At 38.4% G+C, this 25,782-nt stretch overlaps 1 protein-coding gene across 1 annotated transcript in view; it reads left to right on the forward strand.

Annotated features, from left to right (window-relative positions):
- The window catches only part of afg1lb (AFG1 like ATPase b), a 56,850-nt gene that overhangs the window by 8,244 nt on the left and 22,824 nt on the right, over positions 1–25,782 (forward strand). Inside the window, exons 3-6 of the mRNA XM_038281626.1 lie at positions 283–340; positions 470–571; positions 805–932; positions 17,526–17,625. Of these exons, the coding sequence (XP_038137554.1) occupies positions 283–340; positions 470–571; positions 805–932; positions 17,526–17,625 (388 nt within the window). The remainder of the gene's footprint in view (positions 1–282; positions 341–469; positions 572–804; positions 933–17,525; positions 17,626–25,782) is intronic.

Below are 25,782 nucleotides of genomic sequence, written 5' to 3' on the forward strand. Positions count from 1 at the left end.
TTGTTGCTGTTCATTTCAAGTGAGATGATATTAGGGTAATAGAATGTTTTAAGTTTCTTGGAGCTGGTGTCTTTGAGCCGAAATGTTTATTTACTTGAAATAAGTAGATCTTATTGCTGCTGCTTCTGAAATTCTTGCTTACTGTTTTAAATGCTTTTATGCTTGAAGTTGTCTGTGCTGCAGTTTGGCCAGGACCCTGTTATCAGGAGTTCCCTGGCTTTAAGAACATGGTAGATCTGACTTATTTTTTTATTTTATTAATCTCTTTTTTTCTCTAAAAAGCAAACCCTTCCTGAAGAATCACGACCACCTAAAGGACTCTATATATATGGAAACGTTGGTAAGAAGCTGCATAATTAACTTGATTTACAAAATAAAACAATTCTTTCTTGCTTTTTCAATTTAAAACTGAAATAGTCTGGTATAAGAATTAATTAATCTCTACTTTCTCCAATTTTCAACCCTTAAGGCACAGGGAAGACTATGCTCATGGATTTGTTTTACTCCCATGTGCCAAACAGTCGCAAGAAGAGGGTCCACTTCAACAGCTTTATGTTGGACGTCCATAAAAGTAGGCATCTTCCTATTCCTCATAATGTTTTGACTTCCTAATTTCATTTTTCTAATTCTTTACCTCATCATGCATTGCTAAGCCTATATTTAGCCCTCTGTTTGTCCCTGTGCTAATTGTCTGCCATTATCCATCCAGGTGAAATTACAGCTTTATTCAGCGCAGTCAGTAGTTACGGCTGTCGACGCAGGTGCGCTTTTAAGATTTTTCTGACATTTGTGTGCTGCTTAAAGGGATCCACCGAAGGAAACAAAGCCTGCCGAAGCGAAGACTAGGGAAAATGTTCACCTATGACCCCATATCCCCGGTTGCCATGGAGATCAGCAGAGAGATCTCCCTGTTGTGTTTTGATGAGTTTCAGGTGAGGAAATGCATTGCAGATATTGTTTTAAGGTGATTGTGGGGAAAGAGTGTTTATTTTCTAAAAGGTTGTTTAAGAAGTTAACCAGACAATAAATTATATTTAAATTATTAACATAAAAGTGTTTTATTGATTCTTGTCACATGAGTATAGTTGTGATAAAAGCAAATATATGCTATAATATACATGCAGTGTTATTTCTACATTTGCTACATTAGAAGCACAACATTGTATGTATTTTGTTGGAACGTTATGTAATATACTACGTAACAGCATTCAGTAGCTTATCAATTGTGAAGAGGAAGGAAAAGATTTTCAAAATGTTTTATAGACCTTATACCGGTAGGTGTTGCACTACCCGATCCGTACTGGAAGCACGATCTGTACCATCAGCTCATTTGTGCATGTGCAAGCAGATATTCATCCAGGTCCCCATAAATAATGTTTTTGTGGTACTAAATTAAAATCCTTAAGACACTAAAGAATGCTAAAACAAATCTTTAAAACGTTTTTTATAGCTTTTTCGACACAATTTTCATGCTTTTTACATTTCCTCCGACAAACAGCTAGTCTGTGTCCCCATAGGACATGCTCAGAGTAGTCTGGCAAAATATGATTAAGTCATGTTTATCTTTTGTTTTTACTTATTTCTTTCTTTAGGTTACACATAATATACCAGAAGGTTAACACAAAGGAAAAAACCAAACTCAAAAAGACTAGATTTATATTTAAATCCAAAGCCGAAAAAGGTACCGGTAGCTCTCGGAAGTAGCGTAGGATTTCTGTAGGATTTGCTGGACAGATTGGCAGAGGCGAGTGATAAAACAGAAAGGATTTTAATGCATTTATTTTCTCGGGAAATAAATTATTAACCTTTAACACATTATAGTTTATTAGGCGTGCTGTTTTTAAGGAGGCAAAAACATTATTCAGGTCATTTTTACATATTAAAATCGAGGTCGACCTGGACATATATCTGGTTGCGCATGTGCAAATGAGCTGATGGTACGGATCGTGCTTCTGGGACGGATGGGGTATTGACAGGTGTATCTTTTTAACTAATTCATTTTTTGAACTTTTTATTTGACGCCATGGACTTCAGTTGGTCCATCACCGTCCAAAGTTCCACTGGCAGTACATAGTATGGGAGAAATTGTCTTATTTCTTCTTCAGGAAGGATAGAAGAACTGGTGAGAACTCATGGGAGAATGTGGAGATAAATTCAGGGTAATCTTGGAAGTGAATCTTATAGGGGTTATGTTGCCTTTAGACGAAGGTGGAGTTCACCTTCCAACACACAAGCCGTCAGAAATAAACAGACAAAGCCATAATAAAAAAAGTACTTTATCAAAGCATATTGATGTGTTAAAAGCCCTAGTGAAAGTCTGGACTTAATAAAATAATTTCAGCTGAATAATAAAAAGTCATAGCCTGCTAGTCCGATTTTTATTTGTAAAGAAACACTGCAAACCTATATAGAGCATGGCTTCCTCTTAAGTTATATGTCACTTTGCAGTGACATGCATTGAGCTTTGTAGGTGTTAAATGGCTGAATGCATAAATAGGAGCCTATGCGTGTCCACCATTTACTGATTAGAACCAGAATAAGCACATCAATTTCAATTTATTCAAGCATTTCTTTAGATCAGAGTAAAGTGTGATTCTCTCTGTATAAGCAACGCTTTGATTTTGAACTTAACAAAAAGGGCAGAAGCAGGGACACCTAGTGGCTGGCTTTAAACATAGCAGTATGGGTTGGCACATTACAGGTCTTAATAAGAACATACATGTGCAGTTTCTTAAAATTACTTTTCTTGGATTGTTTTATTTGTTTTGCTTTAGAGAGCCACAAATAAAGCTCTTCCTATTCTTTACCTGTTTATTTTCAGAGTAGAAGGGCTTGTGTTTCACTGTGTTTCATCAAACATACTGCTCCTGATATTATTACAGTTAATAAGAGGGGAGGTCAGAGGTCGCTGGAGCAGTGATTGTTCCCTCTAATAACTCTTTATGCTTCTACTGAAGTCAAGCCAGGCTTCACTGGCTTTTTATTGGTCATTCATACACTAAGAAATATGCTACCAATGCTGGTTTGGACTTTCATTATCTTTTATTATCAGGCTTTAAATTAGTTATTAGGTGCCTCTGTGCATATGAATATATGAGAATAATTTAAATTTGTCTTGTTTTGTTTTTTTATTTAGGTAATGTTTTACATGATTAATTTGTGCACTTTATTTCAGAATGCCTATTTAGTTTATCTAAAACAAAATTGTTGTTTCCAGTTACTGATTTCATGTAGGTTTGATAGTAAGGCATCCCCAGTTTTTTCTCACCAAATATCAAGATCTGATGTTTAATTTCAAAATTAAAGCCTCTCAAAATCTCTACAGGGTGGAGTTTTTTTTTTTTTTTTACTATGTTTTTGTGACTATTGCTAAGAAACTCCCTGTTTCCGGTTACCGTTTCCCCTTCAGGGTGATAGTAGGTGCTTCTTACCAGATATAATCAAGATCTGATGTGGTTTTTCAAAATTAAAACATCTCAAAGTCTTAAAATTTGGTCATGATTATCTAAGTTTTATTGTTAATATTGCTGGGAAACTTCAGGTTTCCGGTTATTGATCGCAATTTAGGTTGATGATAGAGCACCCCTATTGGCTGCTCAACAAAAGCCATCAAGGTCTGATTTGGAATTTTGAAATTTTAATACTATTGAAAAATTACTGAATCAGTTGTCTGATTACCAGTCACTTTATTTGAATCAAACGTAACTTGAAGTGGACTGAGTCCGGTTACAGATCACTTTAAAGTTGACGTGTAAGGGGGGACCCGTTGGGTTGTAGAGTCTGGTTACAGACCTCTAGCAAGATGACTTGTATCTCATCACAGGAACTGGCTGGTTGTAGTGTGTAAAGGGGTTTCTGCAGTGGGTCTGTGGACCAATGAGGGGCCTTGTTTTTATCACTCCCTATTTTTATCAGTATGTGATGTTTTCCTTTTGCTTCGATTGCCCTTTCTTTATTGTGTGGTGGATGTGGTAAAGTGTTGTTATTACTAGAAAGTAACATAGCTAAGGAGGCAGCTGGAGCTGGTCTGGGAGGATTTAAAGTTTGAATAGAAAACACATACTTATACTTTCTCATTTGATAGTACAGGTGCTGGTCATAAAATTAGAATATCATGAAAAAGTAGATTGATTTCAGTAATTCCATTTAAAAAGTGAAACTTGTATATTATATTCATACATTACATACAAACTCATATATTTCAGATGTTTATTTTGTTTAATTTTGATGATTACAAATTACAACAAATGAAAATCTCAAATTCATCATATCAGAAAATTAGAATATTACTGAAGACCAATAAAAACAAAGGATTTATAGAAATGTTGGCCAACTGAAAAGTATGAACATGAAAAGTATGAGCATGTACAGCACTCAGTATTTAGTTGGGCCTCCTTTGGCCTGTATTACTGCAGCAATGCGGCGTGGCATGGAGTCGATCAGTCTGTGGCACTGCTCAGGTGTTATGATAGCCCAGGTTGCTCTAATAGTGGCTTTTAGCTCTTCTGAATTGTTGGGTCTGGTGTATTGCATCTTCTTCACAATACCCCATAGATTTTCTATGGGGTTAAGGTCAGGAGAGTTTGCTGGCCAATTAAGAACAGGGATACCATGGTCCTTCAACCAGGTACTGGTAGCTTTGGCACTGTGTGCAGGTGCCAAGTCCTGTTGGAAAATGAAATCTGCATCTCCAAAAAGTTGGTCAGCTGCAGGAAGCATGAAGTGCTCTAAAACTTCCTGGTATGTGGCTGCGTTGACCCTGGACCTCAGAAAACACAATGGACCAACACCAGCAGATGACATGGCACCCCAAACCATCACTGACTGTGGAAACTTTACACTGGACTTCAAGCAACGTGGATGAAGTGCCTCTCTTCTTTTCCTCCAGACTCTGGGACCTTGATTTCCAAAGGAAATGCAAAATTTACTTTCATCAGAGAACATGACTTTGGACCACTCACCAGCAGTCCAGTCCTGTTTCTCTTTAGCCCAGGCAAGACGCATCTGACGCTGTCTGTGGTTCAAGAGTGGCTTGACACAAGGAATGCGACAGCAGAAACCCATGTCTTTCATACGTCTGTGTGGTGGTTCTTGAAGCACTCACTCCAGCTGCAGTCCACTCTTTGTGAATCTCCCCCACATTTTTGAATGGGTTTTGTTTCACAATCCTCTCCAGGGTGCGGTTATCTCTCTTGCTTGTACACTTTTTTCGACCACATCTTTTCCTTCCCTTCGCCTCTCTATTAATGTGCTTGGACACTGAGCTCTGTGAACAGCCAGCCTCTTTAGCGATGACCTTTTGTGTCTTGCCCTCCTTGTGCAAGGTGTCGATGGTCGTCTTTTGGACAACTGTCAAGTCAGCAGTCTTCCCCATGATTGTGTAGCCTATAGAACTAGACTGAAAGACCATTTAAAGGCTTTTGCAGGTGGTTTGAGTTAATCAGCTGATTAGAGTGTGGCACCAGGGGCCATCAATTTTGAACCTTTTCACAATATTCTAATTTTCTGATATGATGAATTTGAGATTTTCATTTGTTGTCATTTGTAATCATCAAAATTAAACAAAATAAACATCTGAAATATATGAGTTTGTATGTAATGTATGAATATAATATACAAGTTTCACTTTTTAAATGGAATTACTGAAATCAATCTACTTTTTCATGATATTCTAATTTTATGACCAGCACCTGTATGTACAAATTTAAATACATCACAAGCTTATAGCATAAAACAATTTGCCAAGATAACAGTCAACGCTAAATTCCTCATTCGGACATGTGACCCACCGAGGCGCTGTAGGATGCTGTGACGTCAGTTTAGTCAGGAAGTAGTCATTTTATATAGAGAGTCAATCTTTGTGATTGAGTTTTTATCCTTTAATGAGGACGAATACAAAGCATTCTGAGTCTTAGTGGTTTTATTAATGCTTCCTGGTTTAATCACAGCTGCTAAATGTTCTTTGATCTAATGAAGAGCCGGTGGATGTTCATTATTTTTCAGAACATTTTCCAGATGATGGTCTGTTTTCATTAGTTTAAACCAGAGTCTAACCTTTTGTTTGCAGAGGGGATCACCAGATTCGGACTGGTTCTCTGGTGGTTTTGTTCAGTCCGGTTGGCAGCGTGCTGCTGCTGCCGGACGTGAAGGCTGGCGGTCAGCGTAGGAGCCCTGTGTGCGGTGCTGGCAGTTCTGGATAGCAGGCTGTGCTTCGCTGCTCTGCCTGGATGGGGAAAGCGGTCCCTCTGTAATCTGATCACAGCGAGTGGTCCAAGCATTGGGTCCTTTCTGCTGTCCAGGTGGGAAACATTGCTCTTCGGCTGTGGTTATTACCCGGTTTGGCTCATGGCTCTGGGCCGGTGGGGTTCAAACTGTGGGTCTCCACCTGCGGTAACTGACTGTTGTCCAATGAGCCTGGACCATAATGATATGGGAATCCATGTGGAGCTGCGGCTATACTGAACTGTGCAACTAGCTAGGGTTCATTGTTTTATGAAATAAAATATTTCATAAAAAATAAACAATGCTTTGAATGAGCTTTATTGCCATTGGGCACTTAAATAAAGATATACAACAGAGAAAACAAGCCATTGCAACTTTGATATAAGGAAAGTAGGTGTTCACAGTTTTGGGTACACTCATTAAGTGTTATTTTGTTAAGCTGCATTATTTTCTAGGTCCTGTTTTGGTTCCTGGTTACTGGCACAATTGGTGCTTTTGCTGAAGGACAGTGGCTGTACTACTGCTATTTTAGATATCATTAACTGGTAAGCAGTTAATAGAGGTGTCTTACTGTCACTCTCACCTGAAATCAGTGACTGTTTCCAGTCACTGGTTTGTCACCATACAACTTTGATAAAAGTGACGAATTTTACAAGAGGCTTTAATTTCGAAATTACACATTAGATGTGGATGACCATTAGTGATAAGCATCTAGGGGTGCACTCCTGTCACTCTGAAGTATAGTCGGTAACTGGAAACAACGGTTGTTTAGGGAATATTGACAGCAACTAAGATAAAGGTGATTGATTTGACAAAATATGAGAGGCTTTAATTTTAAAATTCCACATCCGATTTGGAAGGCAATTGGTGATAAGCATCTAGGGGTGCCATACTGTCACTCTGAAGTGAAATCAGTAAATGGAAAGAGTTTCTTTGCAACATTTACTGAAACGGAGAACAAATTTTAAATTTTATAGATTTAGAGAGGCTTTAACCCCGATTTCCTACATCAGGTCATGATGACATTTGGTGAGAAGTAGCTCTGGGTGTCCTACTGTCACTTTTAGGGGAAATTACTAACAGGAAATGGAGAGATCTTAGCAGTATTCACAGAAACATAGAGAAAAGGGACCTATTTTACAGATTCATTTTGAAATCCCACATCACACCCTAATGGTATTTTAGGGGTGTCCTATTTTGAGCTGATGTGGAATCAGCAAACATGGAGTTTAATAGCAATATTTGCAGAGACATAGAGATAAGTGACGAATTTTAAGAGATTTTTAGAGGCTTTTATTTTGAAATTCCACATCAAACCTTTATGACCTTTGGTGAAAAGTATCTAAGAGTGTCCTATTGTAATTATGAAGTGAAATCAGTAACTGGAAACTGGTTTTATTAGCAATAGTCAAGAAACATAAGAAACATTCCCAATGTTACAGATTTTGAGAGGCTTTAATTTTGATTTCCCACATCAAATCATAATGAGATTTGGTGAGAAGCAGCTCTGGGTGCCCTACTGTCACCCTGAAGTGAAATTACTAATTGGAAACGTGGAGCTTCCTAGCATTATTCACGAAAAATAGATAAAAGGGACCTATTTAATTAATTTTGAGGCTCTTCTTACATTTTCACACAAGTATCTGTACTTTCTATTCCTTACATTTTTAAAACACTCGTTACTCTTGGCTTTGGTTTAATGTTTATAAATGTTTATTTCATGTCATATGCGCCATCCACGTCTAGTTAAAACTAGTGTAATTGGATGAGTCATATAATGCAAACACTCATTGGTTAGCTAAAGGAAATCATCAGAAGCAAGCAGGCGTTCTTCAAACTGTAAACGTGAATTGTCTATGCCATGCTACAATGACGGATTCAGAAAAAGATGTTGAAATGTCTGAAAGGTCGGACACAGGCGAGAGCGTATCGGCAGATTGAAACGGAGACCAACAAGACCTCCCTCATCCTTGGCCCTATCTCAAAGAATTTTTCAAAATAGTTGTAAAATTGAGCTTTCAATTCATATAGTGGCATCTGGCTGTATTTATTTAAGGGTTACTTCATACTTTTATACTTTCAGTAGTTTTTGGAGCACATACTTTTTTCACTTTTATTTGAGTAAAGAGGTCAAGTTGATACTTCAACTTTTACCAGAGTGTTTTTAAACTGCAGTAGCTAAACTTCTACTCAAGTAACAAATGTGTGTACTTTTGATACCACTGTTTTTTAAGCCACGGCGCTGTTTATCTGCTCTTGTTGATTTGCTTTGTGCCTTTGCCCGGCTTTGCAGTTTTTCAGTTTGTCAACTGTTGCTATCAGTGAATGGAGGGGAAACAAGCGGACATGCCTTGTTTGGTATGCATAAACAAGAGGTTGGGAGAGTGTGTGCATGTGTGCGGGGCTTGTACCAATCAGCATCCTTCTCCACTCAGCCATGCAAATGAGGCTCCGGGTATCAGTCGCGCTCTCCTGCTTCCTTAAGTGAGTGGAGCTAGAAAGCGACTGGCGGTGGCGGGTCAGATGGATCTTATCCTCTTAAATGCTAATGACATTTCTCCATTCTCTTCATTAGCTCTGTGCCATTATCAGTAATTTGTAGCCCCCCCCTCCCTCTTTTCTCTCGGTTTCTCCTAATGAATACTCGCCGTTGAGAGGTCCGAGATGGATGGACGGGAAGACGGCGAGGGAGAAAGAGGAAGAAGAAGCTTAAGGATCATTGTCTTACGGCCTCTGTCACAGTGCAGTCTCCATCGGTGAAATTACTCATAGGTTGTGTACATAAAGAGGTGTAACATCAAAAGAGGCTTCATTTGGCACCCCATGCGCCTTGCAGCAAACCGACACACACTTGAGTAATTGGCTGCTCATTTAAATTTCGCCAACAACTAACAGAGATTGCACCATTATTTTTGTACTCCACAAGTGCCACATCGGTTCCCCCTCCACCTTTCTCATTCTGTGGGGATCCATTCTTTCTCTCCTTTCTCTCTCCACTCACCCAGCAATCAATATTGCCCCTCATACCGTGCCCATGTTGAGGGCACATGAATAAACAAATCCATGTCGTATAAAAGGTCATTTTTAAATGATTCTTTTGAAATGAAAATAAAATCCTGTGGTCGCAGCAAACACAGGGGCCCCTTCAGAGAGACACAGAGCCTTGGCTTTCTGTTGATTCTCATTACGCTTTCTCACAATCACTGGCTCGCGTGCGCACGCTCTAATTTGATGCCCTTAGCCACCTCTTCTCAGCAAAATCAAGGCTTTAACACAAATGTTAATCAAGTATTGGCAAGGGCAGTGGAGCTAATATGCAAAAGCAGAAGACTCTTCAGTGTATGAAAGGAGGCATATGCTGTGGGTATGGCAATCAGAAGGGCCTGTTATTTACAGGAAAAGTAGGTAAGAGGAGAGGGCGGTGTAACGGACACCTGCTCGGTCCGGTAGCAGGCCAGGATCTGGATTCAGCAGGGTTACTAGCAAGAGTCTCTGCAAAGCAACAGGAACTAAACTTTAAGACAAGCTGTGTGTCATTTTCAGTCAATGTCTATAAAATAGTCGTACCTGGACATCAAAAGAGCTGTTTTTAATTTTAATATTGTACAGTGGCCAATTTAGATTTATATCGACCAACACGAATAGTGTAACCCACTGTTGTAAAAAGGAATGAGTTTATTTCTGTTTTTATTTAAGAAAGAAAATAATTAAAAAGTTTGGGTTCATTTCCATCCAAACCCTAAACATGTCAGGGATAAAGTAGTGAGGAAGTTGAAAGCAGGAGTATGTTATAAAACATGATCCGTAGAAAATGTCTCAAGGCACTCTTTGACCAAGACATGGCTGGCAGTCTAAAGGGATCGTCAGAGAATGAATATATTCTTGCTCACCCACTATGGGCAGTCTCCCTTTTTTCCTCCAAGCTTGAGCCTGGGAGCTTGATGGTTCTCTGCAGTATCTTTGCTGTTCCTAGAACTGCACTTTTCTGGATCGAGATGTCCGATGTATATCCAGGGATCTGCTGTAAACACTCCTCAATTTTGGGGGTCACTGTGCTAAGTTCCCCAATGACCACGGGCACCACTGATACCTTGACCTTCCAGGTTTTTCTCCAGTTCTTCTCTGAGCCCCTGGTTTTTCTCCATGTTCCTTTTCCTGATGTTGCAGTCACTTGGTATTGCTATGTCAACCACAATGGCTTTCCTCTGCTTTTTGTCCACCACCACAATGTCCAGTTGGTTTGCCATTACCATTTAGTCCGCTGACATCTACTTTGTGCAATACGCGGTGTTGGAACCACCCAATATGCGAAAACTAATCATTTTTCCCCTCACTGTGGCAAAATGTATGTTTCTACAACTTTGAGTTACTGTGAAACTAGATAAGTAATGAAATAATTAGATAAGCAACTGAAATGATTTGAGTAAACTAAGTGCTTTGAAACCCAGTGGCGCCCACAGAAATGTTTCATATGGGTGGGATTTCAATCTACTATTATGGTGAACCTGCCTCTAGAAATCATAAAGACTTAAGTAAACACCTACTAATACCTTGGTTTATTGTTTAATTTTTAATGTTAAGTTTCTAGCTGTGTATAATGGAATGAAATGCTAAACTGATGCTACTACAATTTACACAGGCGAGTGGGTTGGCCAGGGCATTGCACAGGGTGGCTGTGGCAACCCTCGGACTATGGAGTTAAAAAAAAATCCAGTTAAGTACATTTAATATCTTTGTTAAATAACATCAGTATGAATATTTTAATGTACTGTTTTATTCTCTAAACTGAGACCATAAAGATTTCTACATTCATGTGTATTTTTTATTTATACAACATCTGGACAGGGCCTCTAGATTCACTATTTCCTTACCAGTCAACCTTTAATCTGGAAATTATTTCCTTATACAGTCCAACAATCGGTCTTAGTTAACATTCAACAATCAAGTATGTTGCAGCATTGGACAGTCCTGATTAAATCTAACAGCAATCTGACTCATGGCAGACTAACATTTAGGTTTACAGTGCTTAAAGACCCAGCATTCAGCATTGTTTTTTTGTTTTGTTTTGTTTTTTTAAAGGGAATGGGAATCAATTTCAGTCTTTGGATGCCTAAGCTGGTATAAAAAACAAAACAAAAAGACGGGCATTAGTCAAGTAAAAGTAGGTCTAGAACCGGGGTAACCAATTAAAAATCAGCGGGGTCCGAATAAAGAAAACCATCGACCAGTAAAGGTCTGGAGTAGGGCTGCAACAACGAATCGATAAAAATCGACTTTTAAAAGCGTTGGCAACGAATTTCATCATCGATTAGTTGTGTCGCGCGATTATTGCGTCATCCGCCGCGCCGTCATCACTGCCTCTTGACTGAAAGAGGAAGAAAAAAAAAAAAAAGGCAGAGCGAGTCAGCGCCGCAGGTGCAGTGTTGCCAACTCAGCGACTTTTCAGACCCCTCCAGCGACTATTTTTCAAAAAAGCGTTCTAGCGACAAATCTGGCGACTTTTTTCGGTGTCACTGGCGGCTTTTGGAGACTCTTACGTGAAAGCATGTATCGTTCCTACTCTGCCGTGGGGCGCCTCCCCCACCCCAACCGCGTTTTCCCGCAGGACTCCCTCTCAGCGCTGCAGTCAGCCTCAGCGTCCAGACTGCAAATGAAGCGCGCATGCACCGGGATTGATGGCGCAAATTGATCACAATAATTAAAATAGCCTGCGCTTTGTAAAGCGAAAAAAGTGATAACATGCAACTTTTTTCAAAACAAATTAACATGGCACGGAACCACCATGTTTGTTTGGTTTTAAAGTGGGGAAACGTAACGTTAGTTTCTCAGGTAGCTCATCTGATGCTTTCCTTACCGTGTTAGTAGGTTACAGACAGTGATAAGGTTGGCTACTTATTTTACCTTTAATTTCATTTGAATTAGCTTAAGCAGCGTTTATATTTTCTTTATAAATAAATTAACTTGCAAATTATGAGGGCAAGGCTTTTAAAGTTTAAATCTTCTGGCAAAGATAAAGTAAAGATCGTGCAATTTATGGAAGTAAAGCAGAATAAAATCCAGCAAGATCAGTAATATGTCAATTAATTATCTGCCACATTCCCATGTAAATATCTGTCTTTGGAGGATGTGTGTTTTAGCACCCCTAGTTCTCTCATTTTTATTCCAAATACAATTTATAATTTGAATCACAGGGCTATTTTTATCTCTATGGTTCAGTATTTTCTCAAGTAGCAACTTTAACTGCTATACTTTCCTGTCTTAAAAGGCAGAACTCTTCTAGTCTAAAAAAACTAATTTGTTGAAATGGGGGGGCCTATTGTTTGAACCCCTTAGGGGCTTTTAAAAACAAAAATGTCTTTTTTTGCGCTTTATGAAACAAAGTACCCTATATTTTGTGGATGTACAGCTACATTTCTCATGTAAGTTTGCGTAGTTTTAACACAAACATTTATTTTTCATATTGCACCAGTACAGTTAAAGAGCAACCTGTACTTGTGTGCTTGTTTGTTCTGTCTAAAATGTTTATTTTGGAATAAAGAGGTTAATATAAAAAATATTTTTTTTCCGATTCATCGATTAATCGAAAAAATAATCGTCCGATTCATCGATTTTTAAAATAATCGTTAGTTGCAGCCCTAGTCTGGAGACTTTTTTAATTATAATCTGTTACTTTAAACAGAATTTAACACTAAAATAAAATAAGGTTTTTATGCATCCATGTTATACATTGGATTTTGAAATAAAAAGATATAAAAAAAAAATGATTTTTTTTTTTCTTTTTAAAATCGAAAGTGTTTTTTGAATTAGAGAATAACAATCGTTCAGTTTGGTATATTTACAATTTCTTGTTTCACATACTATATTATATAAAACACCTGAACTAACCATTTGTTTTTGTTTTTTTTGTTTATTTATGACTTAATGAAAGCAGTGGGCTTTATGCTGCCCTTCAAGGCTTTAAACCTGGGTTTTAATGGAGACAAAGCCATTCTCAAGCACATATCAAGGTGCTCATTCGTGAGCTTGGAATGATATTTATTTTTTATTATGTTCATGGAGGAGAATCCTGCTTCACAGCAGCAGGTTGAGTCAAACATACTCAAAATGTGCAGGGTCCTCTTTGAGCACGCCATTTCACCTTTCTGTCACCAGTTCACCACAGTTCTTCCATCAGTACACACTTTCTCTGCTCTATTTTTCTCATCTTATTCTCCTTTCCCATCCCCTGGCTTACCACAGATTTGCCTGCTGTGTCTAAAAGTGTCTCGCCACAGCAACACAGACTTACACAGCTCATTGGCTGATTTGTATGACGTGTAGAATGGTCCCGGGCGCTCCAGAACGCCTTACTATATTAACAGGAGAAGCGGCGCAAGTGAAGTTAGACACTGTCGTCGAACAACATGCGGTAATTTATAAATGTTTTAAATCAGGTTGGGCCAGGATTAGCCAGCAGGTGGATCCGTGATCCGTGACCTCTGGTGACCTCTGGTCTAGAAGGTATCTACTTACGGAGGCTGAATGCAGATCTCTGCCACATTTTTAGTTAAAATATAAATCCTTCCCACCTACTTCATTATTATGAATAGTTTTGTGTTGGTCTAATGCAGTGGTTCTCAAACTTTTTCTGTCATTCCCCACTTTGGACAAGGGGGAATTTTCAAGCCCCGCCTGTCCCCATCGCCCCAACACAATGCTAATGAAATATGAAACAATCTTAAAATGTTCCAATTTTATTGAAGTAACAAGTAGTATCTAAATACAAACTATCTACGTCAAATAACAGCAAGCTCAAAAATAAAGAAAATAAAAATGCAGCTGTGTCAAAATTTGTATCAAGCTCAAAGATAGAAAAAATTAAAGTTCCACTCTGCAATCTGTTAAAAGAAAATAAGTGAAATCCAACAGGCAATACAGGTCTATTTATCCCTGCATTAGTGGCTGCAATGAGCCTGTTTTGCATTGCACAGTTTCTCAAAACGGGGTTGCAGGCTTGATACTGCCACTCTCAAGTCATGCTTTGTTTTCAGTGAAGCAGCAGCTGAAAAGCCCATCTCACAGAGATATGATGTGGCAAAGGGAAGAAGAATGCACACAGCTCTCTGCCCGATGAGTGGATACTCCCTCTCCACTACAAACTAGAAACATGAACATGTGGCTGTGTGAATCAAACGCCGTTATTTATTTAAGATAAAATATTTCAAATTCAGTTATTTATGATCAACCTGCGCCGCCAATCCCGGCGCATGTGCGCTTTATTTGCAGTCTGGACGCTGAGGGTAAACATTGCAGCGCTGAGAGCGACTCCTGCGATAGCGGGGGAGAACGGGGTTGGGAGGGAGGAGGCGCCCCACGGCAGCAGGACAAGAAAAGGAACGATACGTGCTTTCCCGTAACCCCCAGATTCCACATACTCCGTCAGCGCTCCGCTCCGCTCCGCCCCGCTGACGTACGTCGTGCGGAGCGCTTGTCTTTCATGGAAATCAATGAGAGCTGTTCCACATCCACCGCTACTCCTCCGCACGTCTCCGCCCACGTACGTCTTCTCCGTCCGTCACCGACAAATTACGGAGCCGAGCTATTTTTTGCTCCGCTCCGGTCCGGCCAGGTCAAGATCCGCAATTGCAATCGCACCAAACAGGAAAAAGAACCTTGACAAATACCGGTTCGTCAAATTAAAATATAGTAGCAACAGATCGGTGACTAGAAATTATAGCACAATTCTTATAAATATCTAAAAAATAAAAAAAACTAACACCGTTTATTTAAATGATTGGATCCAAACTATTGGTTATTCACCAACCAGGAAGCAGATTTCTCATCTCCATTAAAATATTTATTTTATACCGAGGGACTTAAAGTTTAATCAAATCCATTCAAAAGAAACTTCTTATTACATGAATGAAAAGAGATGCTGAGTTGTAGAAAACAAGTTCATTTAAAAAAAAGCAGTTTTGAATTATCCTTATCTCTGTTACAAAAATCTACAAAAAAAAAAAAAATATATATATATATATATATATATATTTGGGCAGAAACTGAACATATGCTGGATGATGGTGGGATTTTTTTAATATGTCATACTAAATTAAGCGCTCACAGGGTTCATACAGGAATGAGTGACTCTAATTTAATGCTATTTTAATGCTATTTGAAATGATTTTAATGCCATTAACAAGAACCATGTACACAAGTTATTAGTGTACATGAAATATGGAGCTGTAAGCACAGTTCCATGACTCCTGTATGTATGTAAAAACACACACACACACATATATATACGTATATATATTCTCTAGCTTTTTCTCCGCCTCGAGCTTCCTTTCCGAACATACGGCTTTATAAACAGTTCCACGCAAATTAATAGCGATATAATATATCTGACGAAATTGTTTTTAGAAGCATTTTTATTAAAGAATCATAAATGCAACGATAAACATATTTAATTAATTTTAGTGCCAATTAAGGGCTTGACTAAAAAAAGAATTATGAATTGTAATTATTTTTAATGATCCGCGGAAACCCTGGTTCATCTGGCGCATGCCCTCTACGATCTCCAAGGAACTCAGAGCGGAGCGGAGGGGACAGCGGCGGCTGTAGGCTTTGCTTTGTGCAGGCGGTCTGGAGCGCAGCGGGGCGGAGCGCTGACGGAGTATGTTCTCCAAAAGTCGCTAGATTTGTCGCTAGTCGCTTTTTTGAAAAAGAGTCGCTGGAGGGGTCTGAAATATGGCGACAAAGTCGCTGAGTTGGCAACACTGGGGCGCGAAAGTTTATTCCGTTACAAATAATATGCCGACGTCACGTCAATCATCATTTTGGCACTTCAGTTCCAGGTGAAAATTTTCTCATATCTAATGTTCTTTTAATTAGACTGCATGTAGGCTAGTAATGATTACTTTGTGGGTTTGATTAGTCTAAAAAGCGGCAACATACAGCTATAAGGACAGTTTGCTCTCACACGTTATAGTCACACACACACACACACACACACACACCGGAACTTGGCGCGCCCCACCTGTCACGTCTCAATTCCCCACCAGTGGGTCGCGCCACACACTTTGAGAACCGCGGGTCTAATGTAAACATTTCAGTCACAGTCTTTGAGGGTTTTCCCATTGCAATGGTACAATTGTGAGAAAGTGTGAATGAAAGATTAAAGCAGCTTCCAACAGTTTTGTCCATTTTGGAGATCATCTATAAAATAGGACTCCAGGATCTGGAATAAGTTCATGCAAGCAACCAGTAGCAAAGTTTCGGAATCTATTTGGTTTGTTTGATCGAGACTCTTTTTCTTTAACAGTTGAAAATGTCAGTTTACTGTATTTACCCAATTGCTTCTTTTCTTAAGGTTATTTTATTTTTCTTCTGAGAGAAAATCTAGCATATTAATTTTATTTGAACCATAACTGTCACAAAACGGGTCTGACTTAATTTATTTTAGTTCATTCTGAACTCTCCTGATCAAGTCAGTTATCATGTTTAATACACACTGCTTTGACTACTGGCCGTCACACTGTGCCATGATTTCTCCCTTTATGGATGTTCAAAAGAGTAACATAGGTGGAAGAGGGAAAGATGAGAGAATAAGAACAAAAGTGAGAGCACTGGATTACTAATAGAAAGGTCAGAACTCTTCATTTAACAGCCAGCGACTCATAAATGTCCTTGCGTCCGTGTTTTTCACCGACCTTTGTTCGCGGAGGCTTCATGGAAATGATGTAGATGAAAAAGGCAGCAGACTGTTGAAATGGGTTTATGTATTGTAACTTTGTATGGCCTTGTGTGTGTCGCTCCCACAGACAGATTCGCATGCTTCATATGCCTTTTATAACCTCCCCCCTTTTGTTAAAGGCTTTGTTTGCAATGATGACCCCCGCTCTGACTGACATTGCTCTGTTTTCATGCTTCTTTTCTTCTCGTCTTGTTTTCGCTCTTGCATCCTGTCGCTCTCCTGTCTGCTCACTTGATCAGCTCCGATCTGCTTCCTTGCCTCTGCTATTTGCAGAAAACCTCTCTGTGACCATTTTGCAGTCAGTTCAAGTGGATGAGGTGTGTATTCATATGGGTGTGTGTGCGTGCGTGTGTGAACGAGTGCGAGTCTAAGCGGCCTTGATCGGATAAAAGGCGCTGAATGAGCGCACCTGAGAGAGAGACTAATAAACATGAAGTGTTGATGGCTTGGTTTGACCTCAGACACATGCAGAAACACACATGTAGACATGAGTGTATGTGCTGGGCATGAAAAGGCAGACTGCACTGATTCTGAACATTTCTCTCCTCCTCCTTTGCCTCTCTTCTCTTAGGTGACTGATGTTGCTGATGCCATGATCCTCAAGCAACTGTTTGAAACTCTGTTCAAAACCGGTGTGGTGGTGGTGGCCACCTCTAACAGACCCCCCGACGGTATGACCATTGCATTTTATACCAGCTTTTAGCTGTTTCCTATTAAATGTATGTTTAGTGCTATCAGTTATTCAGTGGCCATGGTACGAATGAGATATTTTTTGTTTTAACCCTGCTGAAGTAGAACTTAATTTCTATGATGAAAGTTTTTTTTTTCACTCCAAGTCTATCAGAAGCACATAGAGTAAATTTGATTTCTAGATTATTTTTTAAATAAGATCCTAAATCAGAAAGCTAAGTAACCATAATGGATTCAAGTATTGTATCATGTAGGCATAATGCTGTGCAAAATGCTTTAAAGAGGCTAAAAAAGCTTTCAAAAGAAAAGTAATGATGCCCCCAAATAATTATTGAGTAATTAAAATTCCAAGTTAAGAGTTTGGTTGTAAAGGAAAGTTAATGTTTAATCAGTCAGGGAATGCAGTTGTTTGCCTGCAACCTACACTCACCGGCCACTTTATTAGGTACACCTGTCCAACTGCTCGTTAACACTTCATTTCTAAGCAGCCAATCACATGGCGGCAACTCAGTGGATTTAGGCATGTAGACATGGTCAAGACAATCTCCTGCAGTTCAAACCGAGCATCAGTATGGGGAAGAAAGGTGATTTGAGTGACTTTGAACGTGGCATGATTGTTGGTGCCAGAAGGGCTAGTCTGAGTATTTCAGAAACTGCTGATCTACTGGGATTTTCACGCACAACCATCTCTAGGGTTTACAGAGAATGGTCAGAAAAAGAAAAAACATCCAGTGAGCGGCAGTTCTGTGAGCGGAAATGCCTTGTTGATGCCAGAGGTCAGAGGAGAATGGCCAGACTGGTTCGAGCTGATAGAAGGGCAACAGTGACTCAAACAACCACCCGTTACAACCAAGGTGGGCAGAAGAGCATCTCTGAACGCACAGTACGTCGAACTTTGAGGCAGATGGGCTACAGCAGCAGAAGACCACACCGGGTGCCACTCCTTTCAGCTAAGAACAGGAAACTGAGGCTACAATTTGCACAAGCTCATCGAAATTGGACAATAGAAGATTGGAAAAACGCCTGGTCTGATGAGTCTCGATTTCTGCTGCGACATTCGGATGGTAGGGTCAGACTTTGGCGTCTACAACATGAAAGCATGGATCCATCCTGCCTTGTATCAACGGTTCAGGCTGGTGGTGGTGGTGTCATGGTGTAGGGAATATTTTCTTGGCACTCTTTGGGCCCCTTGGTACCAATTGAGCATCGCTGCAACGCCACAGCCTACCTGAGTATTGTTGCTGACCATGTCCATCCCTTTATGACCACAATGTACCCAACTTCTGATGGCTACTTTCAGCAGGATAATGCGCCATGTCATAAAGCTGGAATAATCTTAGACTGGTTTCTTGAACATGACAATGAGTTCACTGTACTCAAATGGCCTCCACAGTCACCAGATCTCAATCCAATAGAGCATCTTTGGGATGTGGTGGAACGGGAGATTCGCATCATGGATGTGCAGCCGACAAATCTGCGGCAACTGTGTGATGCCATCATGTCAATATGGATCAAACTCCCTGAGGAGTGCTTCCAGCACCTTGTTGAATTTATGCCACGAAGAATTGAGGCAGTTCTGAAGGCAAAAGGGGGTCCAACCCGTTACTAGCATGGGGTACCTAATAAAGTGGCCGGTGAGTGTATATATTTAATGTTCAAGTTAATAAACTATTTATTTTGAATTGATTTTTCAATTTTTTGAAAATATGTACTAATTTTTAATTACATGTTTGCATTATTTTTCCAAACCTGGACAGAGACATGTTTACCTCTCTGTAACAACATCAATAAGTGTTTGGGAACCAAGGACATTAACAGTTAAAGCTCTTTAAGTGAAATTCTTTACCGTTTTTATTCCTGTATAACCTCAGCCGCTTAATGGTTCAGGGTCAGCGTCGACATATTTTAAGGTTTCAGCTCTGTGCAGCCAGTCCAGTATTCATACTCGTTTTGCCACAAAGCCATGCTGCTGTAGAGCATGATGATTAGTATTATCTTGCTAAAATATGCAAGGACTTCTCTGAAAAAGACTTTTACTGGATGTCAGCATATGCTCAGAAACATCTAGGCACCTTTTAGTGGAGCCTCATCTACAAGTCATCACCCACATTTTTCAAATATGAGTCCGTCAATCTCAGATGGGCTTGGGCCCAGAAAAGCCACTAGCGTTTTTCGATGTTTTTGAGATGTGGCTTTTGATTAGCATGTTAAGAGCTTTAAAATGCACTTATAGATGTGACGACAAAGTGTTTTAACTAACAGGGGTTTACTGAAGTATGAGCCCATCTGGTAAGATAAGTTACAGAATTACTTCAATTACTCTTAAGGGATCGAAGATCACAAACATGTGGCAAGGCCTACTTTCTGAATTTTTTGATGATGTAATGAACTATAGATGATAAAATCCATTTATTTCTTGCACTTTTTTAACTGTTCGACTGTTTGTTCACTCAGTTGCTAACGAAATGACTCTTGACCCATCCTTGCTTGTAAGGAACCTTTTGGGGGAGTCCATTTATTAGCCTTTGAATGCTTCCAATGACTCTGACCAGATGGGGAATGTTCCAAGTCAGGTGTCTTATGAGCATTTTTAACCTTCTCAGTAATCTGTTGTCCTTGTCTCATATTTCTTTGGAGGTTATGTGTGTTAAAATGCATCCCCAAGTCTTACCATGCTTATTAATCTTTTACTAAACTTAATTGAATTGGACTTGTGCATCGTATTGATAACTTCCCACTCTTCTGATCCATAAATGCATCAGTTTCTAAAGTTATTTGATGCAGTTAATTTGAAAAGCAACAGAAATCCAATAGAGAAATACTGAATACTTAATAATGAACCTATTCTACTTCATTTATATAACTTGAACTTCTCTGGCTGACTTATGCAGGTGTGCTGTCTAGGCATACTAACTGATTCTAAGTTTTCTCAACTGTTATGTTCAGTATAACCAATCAAAGCATTTGGACAGCTTAATGTTTGTCAAGCAGTTATTCTAAAAATAGAAATAAAAAACTGTTTATGAACCACAGGGGGCTTAAATGAGAAGTTTATAGAAAAAGAAAAAGGTAAGGTGAGAGCAGCTTTAGGAAGTTCTTCGTTTCAAAATAGGATAATGATAAATGGGCTGTACTAGTATAAGAACATTATCAAGTCTACGGACCCCTAAGCACTTTGCACTTCATTTAGTCAGCATTCGTGCATGTATTCGTGCACTGATGGTGGCGAGCTACATTTTAGCCAAAGCTGCACTAGAGCTCACTGACAGGTGTTAGTCTGCCATGCAATGCTCTGTATTTTTATTTCTATTTGTGTTGAAACTACCCCTTAAAAAACTGGTTTAATTTTTTTTATCATCGTTTGTATTTGATGCATTAAATTGATGGATTGTAGAAAAAATAATAAACAAATGTATGTTTTCTCCAGGAAAACAAAATGAACATTGCAGCAAAACAGGTATTGGTGGGTCAAACCATGTTTTGTCTTTTTTGGAGAGAAGAGAGAGTAAAAACTTTTATTTACTTTGTGTGGAGATCCCTAAATAAATGAGCAGCTCAAAGAGCAAACAATATTATAAATGAAGATGTAAAAACACCAGTTATGTATAAAGTCTACTCAGTCTAGCAACCACAGTAATACAGTTTTTTCTTTCAATTTTTGTTCTTCCATCAAATGTAAGATAATAGCTGGAACAAAATTGCAAACTGTGTGAAACAATATTACGCTCACTTAGTGATGAAAGAAAGGTATTATGGTGCTTTTGCTTTAGAAAAGTAAACTTTACCAATATAGGTGGTTCCAGTTAAACGGGTCTTAGATTACGTCTTAATGCTACCAAATAGCCTGAACATTAGTCACCCAGGTAAAGAGAATCTAGAAAGGGATCATTTTATTTAGCCGTATACTTTATTTTCCCATGTTGTTAAAAACATGGTAATGATCAATTTCTGTCTGGAACCAAATATTAGAATTTTTGCTGAAGACGACACGTTGACTGACTTCTCATGTTGGCGCCCTGATTTTATTGTGTTTTTCTTTGTCACCTCTTATAGATCTGAATGCAGATGTCCCTTTAGTCACAGTTTCTATTGAGACACCAGCCATCTGAGCATAGACTGAGTCCACGCCATCTGGGCCCGTAAACAAAAAGGCACTCAGATCTTTTCTTCCTACCATTTTAAAACAAAACCAGAATCAGCTGGCTATGTTTAGTATTTTTTATACGGGCCACAGAGAGTGATTTGGAGTTAATTACTGATTTGTGCCATTGCTTTGCACCTGTGTTGATGCATTGTGTTTATCCACTAATTTATTCAGGTCATATATTTAATTTGTCACCTGTCTTTATGAACAACAATTAGAATTTATATCATAACAAATGGCCAAAAAGAGTTGTTGGTTCTACTGAAGCTCTGCCAGCGATATTATCATTAAAATGAGTATGTCCTATATAAAGTCTAAATATTAGGCTGCCATTGATTCTGATTTTGTACGTTTTTTTTGTCATGTTCATTGTATTCCTCTAGTAATATACCTTTAAAAAAAGAAATTGAACAAAACTGTTTTGGTTCAATTAATATGTAAACCGTAAAAGCCATTAAGAATTATGAAAACTTCATATTAACTTTGGTGTTAAACTCTCTTTAATTTAGGGCTAATGATCCGATAGTGTGTGTTTTAAAGCCCTTTCTTTAGAGATGCCTTACCCAGGCATTTGTTTTTCATTTTTGCAAGGTGTTAAGTTCTTGGACCCTGGCGAATATGGATGGAAGAATAATTTAAATCTTTGTCAAATCTATTTTAAAAATTCCAAACTCCTTGTTAAATATTTCAGTGACTGTATCAGCTCCTATTTCATTATTTCGTCTTCCTTATCTGTGTTTGCATCTCTCAGTGACCTTTAGCATTATATGCAAATTCATTTGTGTGGTGTGAGCGTCTGTTGCCACAGATTCTATCTACCCAGCTAAATATCCTTTTTTCTTTCCAGCATTTTATTGTCATTAAACTGTCACAAGTACAGAGCAACCAAAATAACTCCGCATTTAACCTATCCCCTTGGGGAGCAGTGGGCTGCCATTGTGCAGCGCCCAGGGAGCAGTGTGTGGGTTAAGGGTCTTTGCTTAGGGACCCATAGTGGCAGTCTCAGGATTCCAAGCTCTATGCCCTAACCTCAAGGCCACCACTCCCTAAATAATACATGAAATACATGCGCTAAAATTATGCACTCCAAACAGCTCTTTGTGACATAAATTATCATATAAATATTCCACACTGATATTATGAATTATCAGGTATATATTGTGATGATAATATAATGTACAGCCCTATTTTTCTGCCTTCTGTTGAATACATTTATTTGGCATGGACTCTGCTAAAACACAGTCAGGCTCCAAATCATAACAAACATACTTTATCTGATCATTTCTGTGCCTAAAATATAAAAGTTTACAAACCTTAACTCACCCCTAAAACTGTCTTGAACCATTTCACCTGTCAGACAATATTATTTTTTATTATTTTATCCCTCTTGAAATTACAATAATTCAGCATTAGTTATCCAACTGCTGTTTTATTGAAAATAATAAAATGTTGCTTATCCGGTCAGTTACTTTATTTCTTCTGTGTAGTGTTTCGTTTTCACTTGTTTTAATTTTGTTCTAAAGTGATTAACCGGAACGTTAATTGCAGCTGTTTTTAAATGTAGGGACGGTCAAATTTATATACAGCTATATAGAATCCAAATTAGTCCAATTTCTGTTGAAGTCCCTGAAGTTATTTCCCAAACCATCCAATTATCTAGTTAAATTCAGTTTTAATTTGATATTGTCAAGTATCAAATTAAACCATTCCTCTTTAACTGGAAGAAAACTTTCACCAGAACCAGTTTTAGTATGTGAAGCCATCTGACTCAACGCTGAAGACAACACTGAAGTGATAAATTTGATGTCCTTTCACAGGTGGAAAAAAGACACTTCATATAGAGTTTGGTAGCGATAACTCAACAAAACAACAAATATACAAAAGATAATGGCAAAAATGGCAAAAAAAAATGAAGGCAAGCAGTAATTCAGAAGTTGGTTACTTTCCAAGATGAAGAAGAACAAATAGTAAACATCGTAGCAGCCATTGCTCCAATATTGGTTGAAAGAAACAAAACCCCCAGAAATCCAACGTTTGCTTTGATAGAAGTGTCGGAATAATGTTAAGGTTTTGAATTGTTTCATTTCTAATGTTGATTAAAAACATCCACTGAACATCTTCATCCATGTTTACTATTAACACGAGGAATATTTCCACAGGTTTTTCTCCTTTCATCAATAGTTTAGTCACTGAGATTCAATTTACTTTCATTTTAAAGTACAAAATAAGTAATTTTATCTAACAACACATTGCTCCAACAAAAATCAATTATTATTACATGACCACACCAACTGTTCCCATTTTCACGGCAATTAACAGCAGATCTATGGGAGGGACAGCTGATGCACCTCGGAGCCTGGCTGTCTTTTAACAGCCTTTGAAGTTGCATTTACAGCCAGTTCCATGAAGAATTAGCAAGACGGTGATCAAGGTGGAGATAAATGCATGATGTGCTGTCTGACGCCTCTCTTTCTCCAGGAAGATGTTGATGTCTTAGAGCCTCTAAGTGAAGTGGGTGGCAGAAAGATGGCTCTCGTATACAAAGGCGCACATCTCTGATATTTGCCAGCTATTAAGAACAAAGCGCCAAAGCAGGCAAACTTGAGAGAGCATCTACTTGGTATTAATTACAAGGTTAATGGAGCACTAAAAGCCGAGAGAAACAACTGGGCTTGAAAGGCATACATTTTCTATCTTTATTGATGTGGAGATTTAGCTTTCAAAAAGCCCCTGTTTGAGTTAAGGAGGGGAATTTAGATTTTTTTTTCTATTGTTTTTGATTTGATGAAGTTTAGTACAATACAAGAGTTGGATAGGTTCATTTTATCTTCATTGCTATCATCATTACTAATAATTTATTCAGTAAATGAATCATCAAAATAAATATGAAACAAATATAACAAATCTATGTTGCCCCAATGTCTGTTTCTCTCCATAGTTGTAAAACACGTTCTTTCAGGAACATGCCACATTCATTTAAGAAGCTTATTTATTGGTGGAAATAATAGTTAATATAGGCAGCACTTGCCCAACAAAGATTATATTTGCAGTAAAGCATTTTAAGGTAGTGGTTAATGCAACAGTTAAAGCTGACAATTGAAGAAGGGAGTGAACAGCCAGACCACTAAGCTCCTAGTTGTTTATGAGCATAATCACTTAAAATTATGTGTTTTACTTGGTTTTTTAGTTTTTACATGTGCTTCATGAGTAAAAACGGCTACAACTTTCCTCCTATATGTTGATCCACAATTATTTGCAGCAGCAGGGTCTTTTTTTCTGTCTCAGCTAAATGAGGGAGAGAATAATTGACAGCAGCTACAGTATGGATATAAAACTTCCACTTAATCATCCAGAGTATTTGTTTAAAGTGAGCTTTGGGTGAAGAAACTACATAAAAATGCAGGAATAGAGTTTGAACTGGTTGACAGTAATGCAGTTTTACCATGGCTAAACTATTAACTGAAACATAATGACTTCATTGTGCAGAAATGTTTGGCTTTATTCACTGCCAGCAACGTGGTCACATTTTTTCTTTCACTTTACTTTAACTTTCTTTTATAAGTTCAGAAATTTATTTTTATCCTCAATGGGCAAGAATCAGAATCGAAATGAAAAAGAAAAGTATAAAAGTTTCATTGTTTACATTTTTTTCAAATATATATTACAGACCCATAAAGTCTGATGAATAAATCTCCCATGTTGAAGGGTTTGATGTTTTATTTAAAAAGCTCATTAGCTTTCTAGCTCAGAAGCGTCAGAAAATCAATGCTAACAAAAAGCTTCTTAAAAACTCTCTAATTAACACATCATACATGGTCTAATCAATCAATACAGAAGAAGTCAGCTCCCACACAGACAGCAGAGTTGTATTGATCTTTAATTTTCTTTCAAATAATCTGGTCAACAAAGGAGAAAATTAATTGATTCACAAAATATTGATCTCTATTCTTTTTACCCTTATAGTCACATGTCACTCGCAGCATCTATTCATCGG

This window comes from Cyprinodon tularosa, unplaced genomic scaffold (assembly GCF_016077235.1).
Source record: "Cyprinodon tularosa strain WSP-4 unplaced genomic scaffold, ASM1607723v1 ctg173, whole genome shotgun sequence".
Classification (NCBI taxonomy): Eukaryota; Metazoa; Chordata; class Actinopteri; order Cyprinodontiformes; family Cyprinodontidae; genus Cyprinodon; species Cyprinodon tularosa.